Source organism: Mobula birostris, chromosome 4 (assembly GCF_030028105.1).
Source record: "Mobula birostris isolate sMobBir1 chromosome 4, sMobBir1.hap1, whole genome shotgun sequence".
In the NCBI taxonomy this organism is placed as follows: Eukaryota; Metazoa; Chordata; class Chondrichthyes; order Myliobatiformes; family Myliobatidae; genus Mobula; species Mobula birostris.
Genome location: NC_092373.1, coordinates 29,274,567 through 29,295,411, shown reverse-complemented (window position 1 = coordinate 29,295,411; position 20,845 = coordinate 29,274,567). Strand labels below are relative to the sequence as shown.

Sequence of the window (20,845 nt, the reverse complement as noted above, 5' to 3'; positions counted from 1 at the left end):
AAGCCACAGAGTCTCCAAATCTTCGTGAGCAGCTGCCTCTAATTCAATAGCAAACACTATTGCTTCAACCCTAACCACAGGCGCCTTGTTAATGTGATGGTCAAACTCATTGCAAAAGGCTTTTTTAACTGGGTGATACCGAAGTGCAAAAGGGAGATTTACTGTGTTTACTGTATTATTTTCAAATATGTGCAACAAAAATCAGAATCACATTTAATATCACCAACATATGTCGTGAAACTTGTTAACTTAGCAGTACCAGTACAATGAAATACTGGATAATAGAGAGAAAAAGTGAATTACTGTAAGTATATTAGTTAAATTAAACATAACGCAAAACCAGAAATAATAAAAAAGTGAGGTAGTTTTCATGGGTTCAATGACCATTTAGAAATTAGATGGCAGAAAGGAAGATGCTGTTTCTGAACCACTGAGTATGTGTCTTCAGGCTTCTGTACCTCCTTCCTGAGGGTAACAATGAGAACAGGGCACGTCCTGGGTGATGGGCTGATCCTTCGTAAAGGATGCGTCTTCGTGAGACACTGCTCCTTGAAGATCTCTTGGAAACTATGGAGGCTACTAACCATGATGAAGCCGACTAATTTTACAAATTTCTGTAGCTTCTTTTGATTCTGTTCCGTAGCTCCCCCCCACCCACCCCCCATACCAGACGGTGATTCAGAGATTCTTGTTGCATTCTGCTGGTTGAATCATTTTTTTGTCCGGGCATCTAATGCTTAGCCAATATTCTATCCCTTTGTGGCTTCCCACCCAAATTCTAAGCATACCTGAGTCTTCTTGGCTTAGTATCTATAGAGGTGAAGAACAGCATTTCGCATGGCGCCCCACTTACTGTACTGAATTGAATGGAATGGGTAAGTAACAGATCAGGTCATAGTCAAAAGGACACAGCATTTGCACCAATATCAAATTCGTTATTGTGCCTAATGGCAAATTTTTGTTCTCTTTAAAATAAATCTCTTACGGTTGAACCATTAGTGAAGTTTAATTGAAGCGTTCAGGACCTTCCAGGTATTAACTAGAGAATTTTTACACTCTCATTTTTTCTTTGCCAGAAATATCTTTTCAGGCTTTTTAATAACTTTACATTGCTTTCATCTTCAAACAGGACCCAAGGGTGAATCGGGTATTATGGGAGAGCCGGGGACCGCAGGGTTAACTGGTCCTCGAGGACCTCAGGGACCAAGTGGAGACAAAGGTAAATGGCAGAAGAGAAAATAATTGCACTTCAGGGAGAACATTGCACTGATATAATGCTTTGTTCAAAATGTTTCACAACTTTTCATGCAAGGAGTTGTTTTATGAATGTGGTGACTGGTGGCAAGTTGTTATTAGAATCTGAGGGTCTTAAGCACTGGTTCAGTGTAAAGTGATCGTGCATAGTTTAAATAGGACGGTATTTAAGCCCCACAATGTAACGTATGGATCTATTTCTTTAGAGCATTGACTCCCCTTAGCACTACGTATGGACTGATAACTTACCTATGTGCATTGATCTGTTGTCTACACATGTACATTGGTTCCTCTCTCTCGCTGCTATGTGAATTCAACAGTTAAAGCCATCTCCCATGTGTGTGTGCTTTTATTTAATTAACATATAGTTGCACAAACATAAAAAGTAGGCAATGAGTATGAACCTGAATGTCAGAAAATATCACCAACTGCACCAACAGTTACGGGATGATTATGGGACGAGACAGTGAGAGGAAAGAGTTAACCAGTACCGAGTATGCTGTCACTGATGCTAACAAAGGGACACGTGAGTAACTGCAGAGTACACAGTGAAAGACATACAACTAGCACAGTTTAAGTGAAAATAACATGGCAATGGCTTTAATTAGGAAAGTTGATGAATTTGATAATGCTAATGAAGGCTGGGAGTTGTATATCAAGAGCGTTGAACTGTATTGTAAGGCAAATGACATGGATGAAGAAAAGAAAGTATCCACACTTCTTAGCTTAATAAAAGCTAAAACATACAGGCTTTTATGCAACTTAGTAACTCCTGAAAAGCCAGCAAGTAAGGCATTTGACAAAATTGTTAGAGGAAAAAAAAACACTTTAGCACCTAAGCCGCTGGTAATAGCTGAGAGTTATAGATTTTACAAAAAAAAAAACAGTCAAATGATGAATGCATTTCTGAATACATAGCAGAACTGTGCAAACTTTTCCAATACTGTGACTGAGACGGACTTTCTGGTGCAGTAAGGGACAGGTTTGTATGTGGCACCCAAAAGAGGCTACTGTCAGAGAGAGACCTGACCCTAGAATGGGCATTGACCATTGCAGTATCGTTGGGGACTGCAGCGAAGGATGCAGCACAACTACAGAAAGAGGTTAGAATGTGCAATGCACAAGATGTCCCTGAACGGTGCAAAAATCCAAAAATGTTATCAATGTGGCAAATCCTCCCATGATGCAAATGAATCAAAGAACAAGCTTGCAGAAAGTGTTACAGAGAGAACATGCAAGTTGGACAAAAGCACAACCAAAGAGAAAAAAACACACAGAATGAAAGGTTTCAAACACAAAACTAAGCAAATGCATAAAGTGACCAAATGTGAAACAGAATCAGATAACACAGAGTCTGACAAAGTTGAGCTGTCATGCTTAGAACTGCAGAGTATTACTGAATCAGATCACAAAATCATATGCATCACAACAGATGTGTCTGGTGTAAAATTGAAAATGGAGCTGGATACATTGTCAGCTTTGTCTGTAATTTTGGAGCCTGACTATAACGGACTTCTCTAAGCTACCACTAGAGAAGACCTCAGTGATGCTAAAGACCTCCCCAGGCAAAGAAGTGCCTCCCAAAGGTAATCTGAAAGTGAATGTGATGTACGAAGGCCAAATACAGCAGCTAAAGCTTTGTGTTGAAAAGTGGAGGGCCATCACTTTTCGGACATGAATGGTTGAGAAAAATCCAACTAGACTTGCACACAATTGAAGCTCTCAATGTGTCATCAACAGGCAACAGCAGCCCAAACAGTAGCACTAACTGGAGACTGTCACAGCAGCTTAAGCTAATTAGATGGTACTTGAGAAGGGTATTGGTAAACTCAAAGACATGAAGGCCAGAATTGAACTGGATGAAGCAGCAACACCAAGATTCCACAAAGCTTGTCCAGTGCCTAGTGCTCTACATCCTGAGGTGGAAGCTCAACGTCAGAGCTTGGGGGTGTCTGGAATTCTCTCCAGGGTTGAGCAGAGAAATTGAGCCAGGCCCATTGTCTCAGTGATCAGAAAAGGAAGGCTGGAGCCGTTCACATATGTGAGGATTTTTAAGTGAGCATCAACCCGGTGCTGTGTACAGCGCAGTATCCTCTGCCATGAATAGAAGACATTTTTGCATCTTTGGCAGGCGGGGAGAGGTTTTCAAAGATTGGCTTGTCACAAGCCTATCTGCAAATGGAGACCAAGAGGTAAAGCAGGAAGTTCCTCACAATTAACACTCACAAGGGACTGTTCCAGTATAATCATCTCATCTTTGACATTGCATCAGCTCCAGCAACTTGGCAAAGAGCAATGGACCAAGGCTTTGGCGTGGAAGAGGTGTCTTTTCTGTGTAAAGCATCTGTTAAGGTTTCCTTTTTGCTTTTTTTCTCCTCCTTTTTACTGTACCATTTAAATAGCTGTGGAGACTCTTCGTGCCGGATGTCGGAGAACTGGGAGACCCAGAGTCTCCCGGGGAACTACAGCTGCGTGAAGTGCATCTGACTGCAGCTCCTTGAAGACCATGTTAGGGATCTGGAACAGGAACTGGATGACCTTCAGCTTGTACAGGAGAACGAGGATATAATTGATCGAAGTTACGGGGAACTAGTCACCCCGAAGTTGCAGGAGGTGAATAGCTGGGTGACTGTGAGGAGAAATGGAAATAGGCAGTTAGAGCAGAGCACACCTGTGGCCATTCCCCTTAAAAAAAACAAGTATACCGCTTTGGATACTTTTATGGGGGATGACCTCCTGGGAGAAAGCCTTGGCGACCGGGTAACAGGCACTGAGCATGGGTCCGTGGTGCAGAAGGGAAAGAGAGAGAGAAGAAGGGAGTTGTGGTGATAGGGGACTCGATAGTGAGGGGAACAGACAGGGGATTCTGTGGACGTAAATGGGATACCCGGATGGTATGTTGCCTCCCAGGTGCCAGGGTCAGGGATGTCTCAGATCTCACTCACTACATTTTGGAGAGGGAGAGGGAGCAGCCAGATATCTTGGTACATATTGGTACCAATGAATAGAAAGGAAAAGCAATGAGGTCCTGAAAAGAGAATTTAGAGAGTTAGGTAGAAAGCTGAGAAGCAGGACCTCCAGGGTAGTAATTTTTGGAATGCTGCCTGTGCCATGCACCAGTGAGGGTAGAAACAGGATGATTTGGCAGATAAATGTGTGGCTGAGAAGCTGGTGCAGGGGGCAGGGTTCAGGTTCTTGGATAACTGTGATCTCTTCTGGGGGAGGTATGACCAGTTCAAAAGTGATGGGTTGCACCTGAACCTGAGGGGGAACCAATAATCTCGCAGGCAGGTTTGTTAGAGCTGTTGGGGAGGGTTTAAATTAACTTGGCAGTGGGGTGGGAACCAGAGTGAAGGGACTCAGGAAACGACAGATGGTAAAAAAGTAAAGACAGCGTGCAGTCAGATTGTCAGGAAGGGCCGGCAGGTGATGGGGCTTAGTTGCAGCCAACAGGTTGAGCATCAAATCATTAGGGATGCAGAGTCAGAAAGGATAGCAAATATGGTACTCAAGGTGTTGTATCTAAATGCGCGGAGTATAAGAAATAAGGTGGATGATCTTGTTGCAATATTACAGATTGCCAGGTATGATGTTGTGGCCATCACTGAATTGTGGCTGAAGGATGGTTGTAGTTGGCAGCTGAATTTCAAAGGTTACGTGTTATATCGGAGGGATAGGAAGGTAGGCAGAGGGAGTGGAGTGGCTCTGCTGGTAAAGAATGACATCAAATCAGTAGAAAGAAGTGACATAGGATTGGAAGATGTTGAATCCTTGTGGGTTGAGTTAAGAAACTGCAAGGGTTGATGGCAGTTATATACAGGCCTCCCAACAGTGAAGTAAACCACAGGTTACAACAGGAAATAGAAAAGGCGAGTCAAAAGGGCAATATTATGGTAGTCATGGGAGATTTTAACATACAGGTCAGTTGGGAAAATCAGGTTGGTAATGGATCTCAAGAGAGTGAGTTTGTTGAATGCCTATGAGATGGCTTTTTAGAGCAGCTTGTCATTGAGCCTGCTAGGGGATCAGCTATACTGGATTGGGTGTTATGTAATGACTGGAGGCGATCAGAGAGCTTAAGGTAAAAGAACCCTTAGGAACCAGTGATCACAATATGATTGTGTTCAACTTGAAATTTGATAGGGAGAAAGTAAAGTCTGATGTAGCAGTATTTCAGTGGAGTAAGAGAAATTACAGTGGTATGAGAGAGAAATTGGCCAAAGTAAATTGGAAGGAGCTGCTGGCAGGGATATCAGCAGAGCAGCAATGGCGTGCGTTTCTGGGAAAAATGAGGAAGGTGCAGGACATCTGTATTCTAAAAATGAAAAAATACTCAAATGGCAGAATAGTACAACCGTAGCTGACAAGGGAAATCAAGGCTATTGTAAAAACAAAAGAAAGGGCATACAACAAAACAAAAATTAGCGGGAGGATAGAGGATTGGGAAGTTTTTAAAAACCTACAGAGAGCAACTAAAAAAAATCATTAGAAGGGGAAAGATGAAATATGAAAGCAAGCTAGCAAATAATATCAAAGTGGATAGTAAAAGTTTTTTTCAAGTCTGTTTAAAATAAAAGAGAAATGAGAGTAGATATAGGACCACTAGAAAATGAGGCAGGAGAAATAATAATGGGAGACAAGGAGATGGCCGATGAACTAAATGAGTATTTTGCATCAGTCTTCAGTGTGGAAGACACGAGCAGTATGCCTGATGTTGTGTGTGAAGGAAAAGAAGTGGGTGCAGTTACTATTACAAGAGAGAATGTCTTCAAAAAATTGAAAGACCTAAAGGTACATAAGTCACCCGAACCAGAGGAACTGCACCCTAGGGTTTTGAAAGAGGTAGCATTAGAGATTGTGGTGGCATTAGAAATGATCTTTCAAAAATGATTGGACTCTGGCATGGTGCCAGAGGACTGGAAAATTGCATATGTCACTCCACTCTTTAAGAAAGGAGGAAGGCAGCAGAAAGGAAATTATAAACCAGTTAGCCTGACCGCAGTGGTTGGGAAAATGTTGGAGTCAATTGTTAAGGATGAGGTGAGGGAGTACTTGGTGACACAGGACAAGATAGGACAAAGTCAGCATGGTTTCCTTCAGAGTAAATCCTGCCTGATGAACCTGTTGGAATTCTTTGAGGAGATTATAAGTAGGAGAGATAAAGGGGATGCCATGGATGTAGTATACTTGAACTTTCAGAAGACCTTTGACAAGGTGCCACACATGAGGCTGTTTACCAAGTTAAGAGCCAATAGTATTACAGGAAAGTTACTAACATGGTTAGAGCATTGGTTGATTGGCGAGTGGGAATAAAAGGATTCTTTTCTGGTTGGTTGGCTGCCAGTGACTAGTGGTGTTTTACAGGGGTCGGTGTTGGGACCACTTCTTTTTATGCTGTATATAAATGATTTAGATGATGGAATAGATGGCTTAGTTGCCAAGTTTGTAGATGATATGAAGATTGGTGGAGGGGCAGGTAGTGTTGAGGAAACAGGTAGGATGCAGGAGGACTTAGATTAGGAGAATGGGCAAGAAAGTGGCAAATGAAATACAATGTTAGAAAATGCATGGTCATGCACTTTGGTAGTAGAAATAAATGTGCAGACTATGTTCTAAACAGGGAGAAAATCCAGGAATCTGAGATCCGTTGGTACTTGGGAGTCCTTGTGCAGAACACCCTGAAGGTTAACCTGCAGGTTGAGTTGGTGGTGAGGAAGGCAATTGCCATGTTAACATTCATTTCAAGAGGTCTATAATACAAGAGCAAGGATGTGATGCTGAGGCTTTATAAGGCACTGGTGAGGCATCACATTGAGTATTGTGAACAGTTTTGGGCGTTTCATTTTAGAAAAGATGTGCTGGCATTGGAGAGGGTCCAGAGGAGGCTCACAAGGATAATTGCAGGAATGAAAGGGTTACCATCTGAGGAACATTTGATGGCTCTGGATCTGTACTCCCTGGAATTCAGAAGGATGAGGGGGGATCTCATTGAAACCTTTCGAATGTTGAAAGGTCTAGACAAGTAGATGTGGAAAGGATGTTTCCCATGGTGGGGGAGTCTAGGACAAAAGGGCACAGCCTCAGGATAGAGGGCACCCTTTCAAAACAGATGCGGAGAAATTTCTTTAGCCAAAGGGTGGTGAATTTGTGGAATTTGTTGCCACGTACAGCTGTGGAGGCCAGGTCATTGGCTGTATTTAAGGCAGAAATTGATATGTTCTTGATTGGACATGGCATCAAAGGTTACAGAGAGAAGGCCGGGGTCTGGGGTTGAGGAGGAGATTAAAAAAGGGATCAGCCATGATTGAATGGCCGAGCAGACTCGATGAGCCAGATGGCCTAATTCTGCTCCTATATCTTATGGTCTTATGGTCCAAGTGCTCCAAGATATCCCAACAACACATTGTTACCTTGATGACATCATCATGATTGGCAAGAATGATGAAGAGAACCTCCTGGGTGAAATACTTACCAGGCTGAGTGAGTATGGTCTGCACGCAAAGAGAGGGGAATGTGAGTTCTCCAAGAATGAAATCTCATATTGTGGACATGTCATTGACAAGCAGGGCTTACATAAGTCACAAGAGAAGATTGAAGCAGTGCTACAGGCACCTAAACTGGAAAATGTGTCACAACTCAGGTTCATACTTGGCAGGTTTCTTCCAAACATTGCTACAGTGCTGCATCCATTGAACGCACTGTTACAGACAGGAGCAAAGTGGGAATGGTCAGAAAGATGTGAAAGAGCATTCAAGGAAACAAAGAGACTAATAACATCAGCTGAACTGCTCACCTATTATGACCCATCCCTGCCCATCAGACTAGCATGCACACACTATGAAAGATAAATCTGAACATCCAATTGCATTTGTTTCAAGATGACTGACAAGCACAGAATGCAACTACACACAGATTGACCGAGGTGCCCGTAGTCTAGAATGGGGAATAAAGAAGTTCCACCACGACCTCTATGGATAAGAGTTTATTCTAGTGACAGACTGCCAGCTGCTTCTGTCCATTTTCATTCTCAGGAAGGGAATTCCAGTGATGTCTGCTACCCAGTTACAATGTTGGGCACTCTTCTTAGGAGCCCCTCTGAAATACAAAGAGAAACAAGGAACGACCCAACATTGTCACAGGTCTATGACATCACTATGCAAGGATGGCAGCTCATGGAAACCTTACATTTCCAGAGTTCTCGGTGAGATGAGACCTATTGTTGGTATGTCAACGACCCCTGATATGTGGCTCTCATTTTATGGTTCCCTTTAAACAGTGTACCAGAGCGTTAGAGAATCTGCATGAAGGACACCTGGTTACAGTCAAGATGAAAAGACTCACCCGGTAATAGATAAACAGATCGAAGACTTAGCCAAAAGTTGTTCGAGATGCCACAAATTCCAAAATGCAGTCCCACAGGTACTGTTACACCCGTGGGAGTGGCCATCGTCACCATGGCAAAGAGTACATATTGACTTTGCTGGGCCATTCATAGACTCCATGTTTCTGATTGCTGTGAAAGTTCATTTGAAGTGGCAGGAGGTCATACCAATGAAGTCAACCACCTCAGCAAAGATTGTTTCCACTCTGAGAACTATCTTCTCCACAAATGGCTTCCAAACAAATTGAGAGTGAAAATAGACCACAATATTTGTCAGAATAATTCAGACTATTCAGGAAATAAAATGGCATCAGACATTTCAAGTCAGCTCCTCACCACAAAGCAACGAATAGATTAGCTGAAAGGTTTATCCAAACCTTCAAGAAGTTCATTAAAGTGATGGGCAAGGAGGACATTTCACTACAGCACAAGGTGGACAACTTCCTTTTCATATATCAGAACTGTGTTCATGCAACGACAAATCAAACACCTGCAATGCTGTTCATGAGCTGGAATCAGAGATCTCACATAGACCTCCTGAAACCAGACCTCAGGAGGAAGTGCAGAATAAACAGTTCGGCCAGTTGCCAAGTGAATCAGCAAGGAGCTTTGAGGTTGGACAGGAAGTCCTAGCTTGTGGATGTTGGAGATCAGACATGGAGATGTCATGTGGACCAGATACTAGATGCTCAACTGAAGAACATGCCCAAGTCGATTGCATCCAGCAAGGTGGACACATTACAGTCACCGAACTCACCTCTCAATGATGATGTCCCTGACAGCAACGTGACACCAGAAACCAAGAACGTTGTCTTTGTCAAGACACCTGCCAAACCTGATGCCACTCCACAGGTCCTGAGGTGCTATCCTAAAAGAAACAGAGCCTGGATATTTAGTATATTTAGGTTAGTTATGGACCATTATTGTGAAAGCCTGTTTATTTGAATATGGTTTGTGAAAGGGAAATTGAATGTTTTGTGCATATACAGTTTTATGTTTCATTAATCTAAAGGGAGAGGAAGTGTAATGTATGGATCTTTCTTTAGAGCAATGACTCCCTTTAGCACTACGTATGGACTGACAACTGATAATAAATATACTTTGAACAATGTAATTTCACCTAGGAATAACCACCAGTGCAATCTATTCCAGGCAGAATTGTTCCATGTGCAATTTACACATGGGAAATGGTCACAAGGCTGATAAATATAATGTTCATTGATTTTCAGCAGCAAGATCATTGTCAAACAAGAAAAAAAGACTTGCATTAAATAGTTTCATTCATGCCCCCTTTGGGATGCCTCCTTACCATAATTGCAGTATTTTTGAAGTAAGAAATGTTGCAGGCAATTCGCATGCAGCAAGCTGTCACCACCATCACCGTGTTAATGACTAGATACTGTTCTAATGGTGTTGATTGAGGGGTAAATATTGGCCAGCTAGATTCTGTTACAATGAACAGAAATACATTGGATTCACATGCTTGACTTAAAAACCTTCTGTCACGATATGCACTAGCAATATCGGAACCCAAGTGTGGAGGAAAGACAAACTCCAATGTAGAGATGGCAACGAGAGTTTATTCATAGTAATTCCAAAAGAGTATTGGTGGCTGGGTCAAGTGACGCCACAAGAAGTCTCAAAACTAGGACCCTGCAATTAGCACTAATTGGGTAACCTCTTAACTAATACAGGTAACATGGAATCCCCAAGCCTATCAAAATAAACTTAACAAGCATCAGGAGACTGCATTGCAAAGACTGAGTCTCTCGAGAAGAGCACAAATAACTCTAAACAATTAATTACTCTCATTACACAACAGTTGACCTATTCGGGTGCTCTAAAAAGCTTGGAGCCCAATGCTCTCTGATGCCCCGCACAAGCCCAAAGAGCTCATTACACCTACTTGAAGATTTTGAGAGATGCTCCTGGAAACAAGGTGTCTTCACTCCCTTTTATGTCATAATATGGTGCAGAAGGAGGCAGCAGCTCTATTCTCGTGCCACCCACTAGGTTGTGTGTGAGAGGGCAAATAGATTGCTTGCCCTGAGTTTCCCTCACACTGTATAGACAAGCACCTAATCTGCTCCCAGTTAATCACCACAGTGGCATGGCTGAGATATTAAATCACTGAGTGTAAATCCCAGCTAGGAACTTGCCATCAGTATTCTGTCAAAAGGCTGACAGTGCAAGCTTGTCTCTGAATTATAGAAACTATATATCAGTTTCATTTGTGCAAAATACTCAAAAGCAGCATGAACATTGACTTCTCTAACTTCCGTTAATGCCCCTCCTCCCCCTCGTACCCCATCCGTCATTTATTTATTTATTATTAATTTTTTTATATATATATATATTCTTTTTTTCTCTCTCTCCTTTTTCTCCCTCTGTCCCTCTCACTATACCCCTTGCCCATCCTCTGGGCTTCCCCCCTCCCCCCTTCTTTCTCCCTGGGCCTCCTGAACCATGATCCTCTCATATCCCTTTTGCCAATCACCTGTCCAGCTCTGGGCTCCATCCCTCCCCCTCCTGTCTTCTCCTATCATTTTGGATCTCCCCCTCCCCCTCCCACTTTCAAATCTCTTACTAGCTCTTCTTTCAGTTAGTCCTGGCGAAGGGTCTCGGCCCGAAACGTCGACTGTACCTCTTCCTAGAGATGCTGCCTGGCCTGCTGCGTTCACCAGCAACTTTTATGTATGTTGTGTTCATTCTTTGAACAGCTTTGCTCAAGCACTTGGAAGCAGGGTGGTACATTAGTTCTAGGTATAACATGAACTTCAAAATGTAAACATTCTGAAATCTTTGTACCCAAAAGTAGAATACTTCAAGGAAAAAACCTGCTGTTGAAAACAATTCCATGTTCCCATATACTGTATCTCAGTTTATCAATATTAAACTTTCAATAGATTCCGTATCATTGGCAGGACCAACCTTTATTTCTCATCCTGAATAACCATTTTAAATCATATTAGACCCCATTATGAAAGCACTCGCACAATGGCATTAGTGTTCAAAGACATCTTCAGCCTGGCACTGCTGCAGTCTGAGGTTCTCACCTTCAGTTACACCAGTTCCCAAGAAGAGTAGAGTAAGCCGATTCAGTGGTTGGCACCCAGTAGCACTCAAATCTACGGTGATGAACTACTTCACGAGGTTGGTTACAGCTGGAATTAACTCCTGCCTGAATGAGGACCTGGAGCCACGTTCGCACAAGCATGTGAAGAGTCCTGACGTGCATTGAAGGAAAGCTGGAAAGCCTCTGGAGAGCTGGGAGGGGAGTTCTTGCCCCAGGATATCCACTTGCTGACTTGCCTGTTGATCTTTCCACGTAGGTAACAAAGGTCGGCCCGGACCGAAGGGTAAAAAGGGTGTGGTTGGAACATGTGGTCAAAAAGGCGAAAAGGGAATGAAAGGCTTTTCAGATGAAATAACAATAAAAGGTGAAAAAGGGGACCCTGGACCTCCAGGTAACTTGCTGCTTTTTTAACTTTATGAAATGTTGCAGTAAATAGAAATATGAATTGTATGTTGACCGTTTTTAGTCCTGTTGATCAATCTGAATTTTTATTAGTGGTAATCTGCTGTCATTAGCAGGTAAGCAAGGAATTCTCTTTAAATTTAGGGAAATCTGGGAGAGAATTTAAGATTCAAAAGTCAAAGTAAATGCTATTATCAGAGTGCATATATGCCACTACATACAACCCTGTGATTCATTTTCCTACAGGCATACTCAGCAAATCTGTAGAATAGTAACTGTAGCAGGATCAATAAAAGATAAACCAGTGTGCAGAAGGCAACAAATTGTGCAAATGAAAATATAAATAAATGGCAATAAGTAACAAGAACATGAGATAATGAGATGAAGAGTCCTAAAATGAGATTATCCATTGTAGGAACATTTCAATGATGGGGCAAGTGAGTGTAGTTATCACCTTTGTTCAAGAGCCTGATGGTTGAGGGGTAGTAACTGTCTTGAGTCTGGTTGTGCGAGTCCTGAGGCTCTTGTACCTTCCACTTGATGGCAGCAGTGAGAAAAGAGCACGGCCTGGGAGGTGGGGATCTCTGATGATGGATGCTGCTTTCCTATGACAGCATTTCCTTTAGATGTGCTCATTGGCTGGGAGGGTTTTACCCGTGATGTACTGGGCTAAACCCACTACCTTTTGTAGCATTTTCCGCTCAAAGGCATTGGTGTTTCCATACCTTGCCATGATGCAGCCAATCAATTTACTCTCCACTGCACATCTATAGAAGTTTGACAAAGTTTTTGATGTCATTCCAAATCCCTGTTATTTCACCATATCTATGAGAACGAAAGAATCAGACAAAAAGTTTGCAACAGCCCCTGTGAGAAGAGAAGGGGAGGGTAGTTACTATGTCTTGTTATTTCATCACCAGGTCAGTACCAATAGTTTTCAGAATGCGTAATGATTTCAAAGCCCATTGTGAGAGTTACAAATACTACTCATCCACTGGGCATTTTGCATTGTCTGATAATTGCACAACATTGCTTCAAAAAGAATCCAAAACATATTCGTTAGTGAAGTCAGCTACATCAATTGGTTGATTCAGATCTTTAGACAGTGCAACCCTTCTGCATTTCCATTTCAGAGAGAATCTGCAGTGTGGATGAATGATAGCAGTCTTCTTCACTGCACAATTGAATTAGTTTCCAATAGAAATCAAGCTTTTACCAGCCTTAACAAATTGTTACAATTCTCTATCTTATGTCATATATGTTTTAAATATTGATGACTGGAAGAATTGGATCAGCCCATGATTGAATGGCAGAGCAGACTCAATGGGCTGAATGGCCTACTTCTGCTCCTATATCTTATGGTCTTAGTTTGTATTAAAACTCAGTTTTAGAAATCATTCCCTTGTGTTAAAAAATATGATTATGTACCACCTACCATTATCTCAAGATGACCCAATCAAGTGCTTTTAAAGTGTATGATAATTTCTGTATAGCGAGGTCCAAAGAAGCAAGCTATCAAAATTGTTGAAGTTGTAATTAGCTGAGAGGTCAGAACAAATTTTCCCAGGACAGAAATAACTAATACAAGGGGACATAACTTTAAGGTGATTGGAGGAAACTATGGGAGGGGGAGATGTCAGAGATAAGTTCTTTACAAAGAGAGCGGTGGGTGCATGGGTGGTGATAGGGGCATTTAAGAAAGTCTTAGATAGGCACATGGATGGTAGGTAAAATGGAGGGCTAAAAAGGAGGGAAAGGTTAGATATATCTTAGAGTAGATTAGAAGGTCAGCCGAACATCGTGGGCGGTAGGGCCTGTACAATGCTGTAATGTTTCATGTTTTAAGTGATACAAGTTGGCCTATTTAGGCCATCAGTCTTCAGTGAGGTAATACACAAATTAGATTAGATTATGAGGAAATTTAGTCCTCATTTATTGTCATTTAGAAATGCATGCATTAAAAAATGTTACAATGTTCCTCCAGAAAGATATCACAGAAACGCAGGACAAACCAAGACTAAAACTGACAAAACCACATAATTATAACAAATAGTTACAACAGTGCAAAGCAATACTGTAATTTGACAAAGAGCAGCCCATGGGCACAGTAAAAAAAAAGTCTCAAGTCCCGATAGCCCCATCATCTCACGCAGACGGTAGAAGGGAGAAACTCCCCATGCCTCCAAATGCCACAAACTTGCCGATGCATTGGAAGCACCCAACTGCAGCCGACTCTGAGTCTGTCTGAAAACTTCGAGCCTCCGACCAGCCCTCCAACACCGAGCACCGAGCACCATCTCTGCCGAGCGCTTCGACCCTGCCCCGGCCTGCCAAGCAACAAGCAAAGCCGAGGACTCGGGACCTTCTCCTCCAGAGATTCTGGATCACACAGTAGCAGCAGCAGTGAAGCAGGCATTTCAGAAGTTTCACCAGATGTTCCTCCGTACTCTCACGTCTGTCTCCATCAAATCAGGATTGTGCACGGCACCCGACATGACAGATAACAGATATCATTCACCGGAGTGGCTGCTGTGAGCTACGTCGCATCGCCATCTTCTCCTTCTCCTTCTCCTAATGATTATGAAACAAAATTAAAGCCCTTGGGTTTACTGGCTATATCTTGACATGGAATGAGGATATAATCTGCAAACTCATGGGCTCTAACATTAATGGACAGAATAGGAATTAACCTGGTTATTCTCCTGTTGGGGGACAGTTAAGTAGTGGGATGCCATAGGAGTCGGTGAAGATGCTTCAACTGTTCACAATCCATATTGTAGATTTAAATGAAAAGACCAAATGTAATACAGTGGATTCTGGTTAATTGGTCTATCCGTTAGTCAGGGCAGCCACTTATTTCGGAACTCTTAAAGAACAAAAACTAATCAAGAAAGTTTTCGGGATTTCCTGCATTTATTTGGGACACTATGCTGCTTAATTGGGACAAGAGACTGTTGCCAAACAGTTGCTAACTAGTCAGTCGTGTGCACTTTTGTAGCTGTTAGACACTACACCGTGATCAGAGTGAATATTTTTGAAATAGTTCTGTGTGCTTGTGTTGCATTATCCATTGGAGCCAACAGACGCCGATGCAAGAAGCAGTGATTTTTGAAAATTTTGGTTTTGATTTTGACTTTTAAAAAATTCAGACCCTTACCAAGATGCAGGAAGGCAATGAAGGTAGTCCATTATCCATTAGCTGTGCTAGGTGTCTGCACTGATTTTGTTCATTTACAGCAAATCAAAAGAACAGAAGCAAACACTGGAAAAATTCCTCCATCACTAACTATTAGGAACTAATACCGTTTTATAGTACTGTAGTAGTATTGGTAGTTTTCCAATCTGTACTGTATTTCATTTAAAATACAATTTGTAACTCATAAATGGTAGTTAGTCTTTTTTTAAAACACCTTTTTAACTTCAGTTAATTGAGTTAGTAATTGGGCCAAAATATTCTAGTCCCAATGTGTCCTAATTAACTAGAATCCACTGTAATTCCATATTTGGTAATGGAACAAAGTTAGATGGCAGTATGAGGGGTGAGAAGGATGCAGAGAGGATTCACAGACTACAGACAAAAATGAATAAGCAAGGATGTTGTACAGTATATAATGTTGGCCAATGTGAAGTCATTGCCTTTGGCAGAAAAAAAAATGGAAAAGCAGAGAAATTTGAAAGGTTGTAAATTTCATAGGAACCTGGATATCCTTGTTATGAATCACTGAAAATGAATTTGCAGGTATAGCAAGCAATTAGTAAGGCCAACATACCGTTGGCCTTACTAATTGCTTGCTATACCTGCAAATTCATTGTTCTAAGAGGATTTGATTAAAAGAATAAAGGCATTTAATCCTGCGATTTTATTGGTCCCTGGTGGAACTGCATTTGGAGTATTGTGTACAGGTCTGGTTTCTCCTTATAACCAATGATATACTTGGTAGAGATTTACAGACTGATTCCTATGATGGTAGGTTTGTTGTATTAGGAGAGATTAAGTGCATTGGGCCTGGAACCTCTAGGGTTCAGAAGAATGAAAAATGATCTCATTGAAATTTACAAAATTCCTACCAAGCTTGACAGGCTAGATGCAAGATTGACATTTCCTCTAGCTGACATGGTAAAACAAGGAGTCTCAAGAAAAGGGATTGTCCTTTCATGCTTGACAGGAAAAGAAATCTCTTCACTCAGAGTCATTGGAATTCTCTGACGTAGAAAGTTGTCAAGGCTCAATTCAGGACAGATTGAAATAATTATTAAACCCTACTCCTGCTTCTACCTCTCTGTAAACACAGAATTTGTGAGGTGTTTTGTTAGAGATTGATGGCAATTCCTGCCATTTGCAATGGAGCTGATTCAAGTCCTCACAAAATCATTCAGAGTCTTCTGCAATCAGAAGCCCTGGATGAACCATGAGATCCTCAATATGCAGAGAGCCAGATCAAAGACATTCAAGTCTGATGTCCAAGAGAGTTATAAGAAGTCCAGAAGTGATCTCTGGAAAGCCACCTCACAGGCAAAGTGGCTATTCCGGACTAAATCTGAATCAACAAAGGATGCTCGATAGTAGTAGCAGGGCCTGAATACTATCACCTCTTATAAGTTAAATCAAGCGACACAGGTGACAACAGGGCTTCGCTTCCAGATGAGCTCAATGTCTTCTGAGCTCACCTTGACCATCAAAACATGGAGGAACTGTTGTAAAAAAACCTCTTATAACAATGATTAGTGAGGCACAGGGAGATCCCCATGCCACATTCTTTTTCAGTAACTCCATTAAAGGAGCTGCCTTAGTGGAAAATCCATCAATTCTAACTTCTAAGAGTGCACTCACATGTCCCACTTGTGAATGTCCTGTAAATCCACTTAAGATAATTTTACCTTGCATTTCCCAGTTGGTGTTAGTTACATTAATGGTGTTGACCATGGTTCGGGAGCCTCCAGTGTCCCATAAGAATGTAACAGGGTGGCCTCCGACCCTACCATTCACTAGAGGTCTTCCAGTCTTGTCCCACCTTGTGTCACACACCCATGGTGAGGCCTGACACCATCATTGAAGCTCGGGGTACAACCTCCTAGATGGCGATGTGTCCACCACATTGTTTTGTGGGCTTGTTCTATCTGGCCCCTCCAAGGTCAAACCTCCTTGCTCTACTCTCCCACGTCACAGGTTTGGACATTCTCTCTTCATGTGTCCCTCTTGACCACAGTTATAGCATTTAAATACTACACCTCCAAGTTTCATCTCCTCTGGTTTTCCCCAGGCACTTGATACTGTAGTGGGGTGACATTTGGGGTGGGTCCCCTACCCTCATTTTTCCAGGCAGTTGCCTTACCTCCAACAGGCAGCACTTCATTAGTAGGTTTATTGGGCCTCCGTGTCTCCTTTTCCCATGCTCTACTCATTTTCCTCAGTATCCATGCCTCATTATGCATAGGTTCACTGGGATCAAACATTTCTAATGTCTTTTTAGATTCATCGGTAGAGTGAGGCACCAATGCCCTTAACCACCTATTTGAGGGCTCTGGTCCTAAATGGTCTCGATCTAATGCAGTTCCATATACTCCTTGGAACACCGTCCATAAACGGGACGCAAACGCAGTAGAATGTTTGCCTCTCCTCTGGTAACATTTGGCTAGCACCTCTACCGGTTCCTTCTGTTAATACCCATAACAGTCAATATTGCCGACTTTAATTCCTCATTTGTTCACCCACCATGTCATTGTATATCTGGCAAAGCCGAGTGTATATTTGGATGTAAACACATTATAATCAATTTCATTATTCTCTGATGACTAGTTGCTTGAAACAATTCCCAGGGGTCATCTCTGAACCCACAAATCCTGATACCTTTGGCAATATCTCTCAGCTGCTGTACCCCAAATGGAGTAGTGTATGTTACACAGTATTCTGGTTTTGATTTCCTGCCCCAGCTCCTCCCTCTCTAATAGTAACTAAGGGGCCAGTGGCACTGTTGCCACCGATGATCCTTTAGCATTGTATGTGGGCGCAGGATCCTCAGGAAAAAGCACTTTGTCATTATCACAACCATATCTCGTCACATCATCTGCTAAATTTCTGTATCACATTTATTTTTTTAAGTTTTTCAAGTCTGTCCCAAGCCTTGTGCCCATCAGGCCAGTTTCTGTGGCATGAAGCGACTGAGAATACGAGACTCCCCCCCACCCAGGTAGGACGCCAGTCGATCACGCAGTTAACCCCCAGCATTTGCCGGTACCCATTTTCAGCTGGGGGGACTGGAGCAGTGTGTGGTTAAGTGCCTTGCTCAAAGACACAACACGCTGCTTTGGCCAAGACTCAAACCCACAACCTTCAGATCATGAGCCCAACGGCCTAACCACTTGGCCACGTGCCACATTTATAGCTACTATTAAATCACTGCACCATTTCTTTAATTCCTCTGCCTGGCTTTTGGTTATATTAGTTTCTTCCTGTTTACTTTGTTCTTTAACCAATTTCTCACATTTCAGCTGAAATTGATTCATACGCACCAACTCCATACTCCTTTGTCCCCATAAATCTAACATTTCCCTTGAGGATTTCTACCTCCTTTCGGAGCATTCTGTTTTCATCTTCTAACCTATCTCGCTCGGCGTCAGATTTCCTATCAACTCCTTAATGAGGCAGGCAACTGCTGCTGGCTTCAGGAGCCGCTTAAGTTCCTTATCTGACAATTTCCCTTTGGCAATTTTTTAAAAAGCTGTACCGCCTCAGTGCTGGTGTGTCCAGCATGCTTCCCGTATTGTGGCCGTTTCCCCGATACGTACTTCCAATCAAAACAATCCAAGTCCTTCAGACTTGCAGAAGTCCCTGAATTCTTCATCCTGGGTCAGAACTAACTAGCTACCCAGTCCCCTGATCTCTGTTTCTCACCCACATGGTCTGGCTCAACAGGAGATTTAACCTTGAGGCCACAACAGGGACGCCAGTTCTGTTGTAAAAATGAACTTCTTATAATGATGATTAGTGAGGCACAGAGAGATCTGTATTTACTGACAAGTACCTTTAGTATTTAAACTAACAAGTATGTGAATTCACACACTAAGTACCTTGTGTGCCCACCCGCTAAGTGTCCCTGATTCTCCTGAATAGTTAAAGAATAGCAAAGGTATTACCCGGGCAAAGGAGTCCACGCTGCCCAGGTGTTCCTTGTTGTCCTGATTCATTCGCCACGTGCTTCACGCAGAGTTGTTCACACTTGTATCTGTGATGGTTATTTTTTGAAGTTACTACTGCCAGCACACATGAAGCCACTTTTTTACCCATTCCTTATCAATTCAAATATTGCGTTCCAGTGTCATTGGCCACAGGCCATGTGTCTGTCCTTTAACACCTCGTTATTGGCTCTGCTCCAAGCCAGCATCCATTTATTGCCCTCTTCCCATCAAGTGACAGTCGATAATTTATGGCTGTTTGTTCTCAATCAGCAACGAGCTTGAATCACTCCAGGCAGGCATCAACCCCAACATTCACAAGCCTGCATGATATAGCCAACCAAAGAACATCTCACAAATAACTTCTTATTTGGTAATGCTCTCCAGTCCAGCAGATTACCTGAAGAATCATTGTGTCTTCTTTAAAACATTGATCAAGCCCAGCATGTCAAGCTCACAAAATGGAGAACAGTGTGTCTTCACAAAATGGCAGCCTCCATTCCCAAGCATGCAGCAAGAACAAAGACAACTAGTCTGTTTGCTCCCACTGTTCTTGATTCATTTGAATTCACTGATTTGTAGGCTGTCATTCTTTCTGGCCAGCAGAACCGTCATGAACTCCCACAGTATCCAGTCATCCTATGATTTCAGTCCCTGAGGTCAACGTGTGGGAAGCCTTCGGTAGGGTGAATCCATGAAAAATATGTGGCCTAGATAGGGCACCTGGCCAAAAACTAAAGACCTGTGCCGATCTACTAGCTGAAGTGTTCACTGGGATCTTTAATGTTTCATTTCAACAGTCTGGGGCACCCACCTGCTTCAAGTGGTCTTCAATTATACTGGTGCCCAAGAAGAAAATGGTGACCTGCCTCAGTGACTATCACCCAGTAACACTTACGTCCACTGTGATGAAGTGTTTAGAGAGGTTGGTGATGAAACATATCAACTACTGCCTGAGAGCGACTTAGATAGTCATAGTCATAGTCATAGTCATAGTCATGCTTTATTGATCCCAGGGGAAATTGGTTTTCATTACAGTTGCACCATTAATAATTAAATAGTAATAAAAATAGATCTGCTCCATTTTGCCTACTGGAGAACAGGTTACAGCAGATACAACCCCTTTAGCTCTTCACTCCACCCTGGGACATCTGGACAGCAAAGATGCTTACATCAGGATGCTCTTCATTTACTACAACTCAAAACTAGTCAATAAGACATTGGCCTCAATACCTTGTGCAATTGGATCCTTGATTTCCCCCACTTGCATTCCCTGGTCAGTTCATGTTTGGCAATAACATGACCTCCACGATTTTCATCAGCACAGTTGCATCACAAAATGCTGTGTGCTTTGCTCCCTGACTGCGTGGCGAAGCAACACACACTAAATGCTGTGTGCTTCACTCCCTGACTGTCCCTGACTGTGTGGCTAAACAACACACACTAAATGCTGTGTGCTTCGCTGCCTGATTGTCCCTGACTGTGTGGCTAAACAACACACACTAAATGCTGTGTGCTTCGCTGCCTGATTGTCCCTGACTGTGTGGCTAAACAACACA

The 20,845-nt window shown here is 42.4% G+C and overlaps 1 protein-coding gene across 1 annotated transcript in view; it reads left to right on the top strand.

The window, feature by feature from the left end:
• Nucleotides 1-20,845, top strand: part of LOC140196239 (uncharacterized) — a 204,784-nt gene that overhangs the window by 130,797 nt on the left and 53,142 nt on the right. The window contains exons 33-34 of the mRNA XM_072255086.1: nucleotides 1,130-1,219; nucleotides 11,968-12,102. Of these exons, the coding sequence (XP_072111187.1) occupies nucleotides 1,130-1,219; nucleotides 11,968-12,102 (225 nt within the window). The remainder of the gene's footprint in view (nucleotides 1-1,129; nucleotides 1,220-11,967; nucleotides 12,103-20,845) is intronic.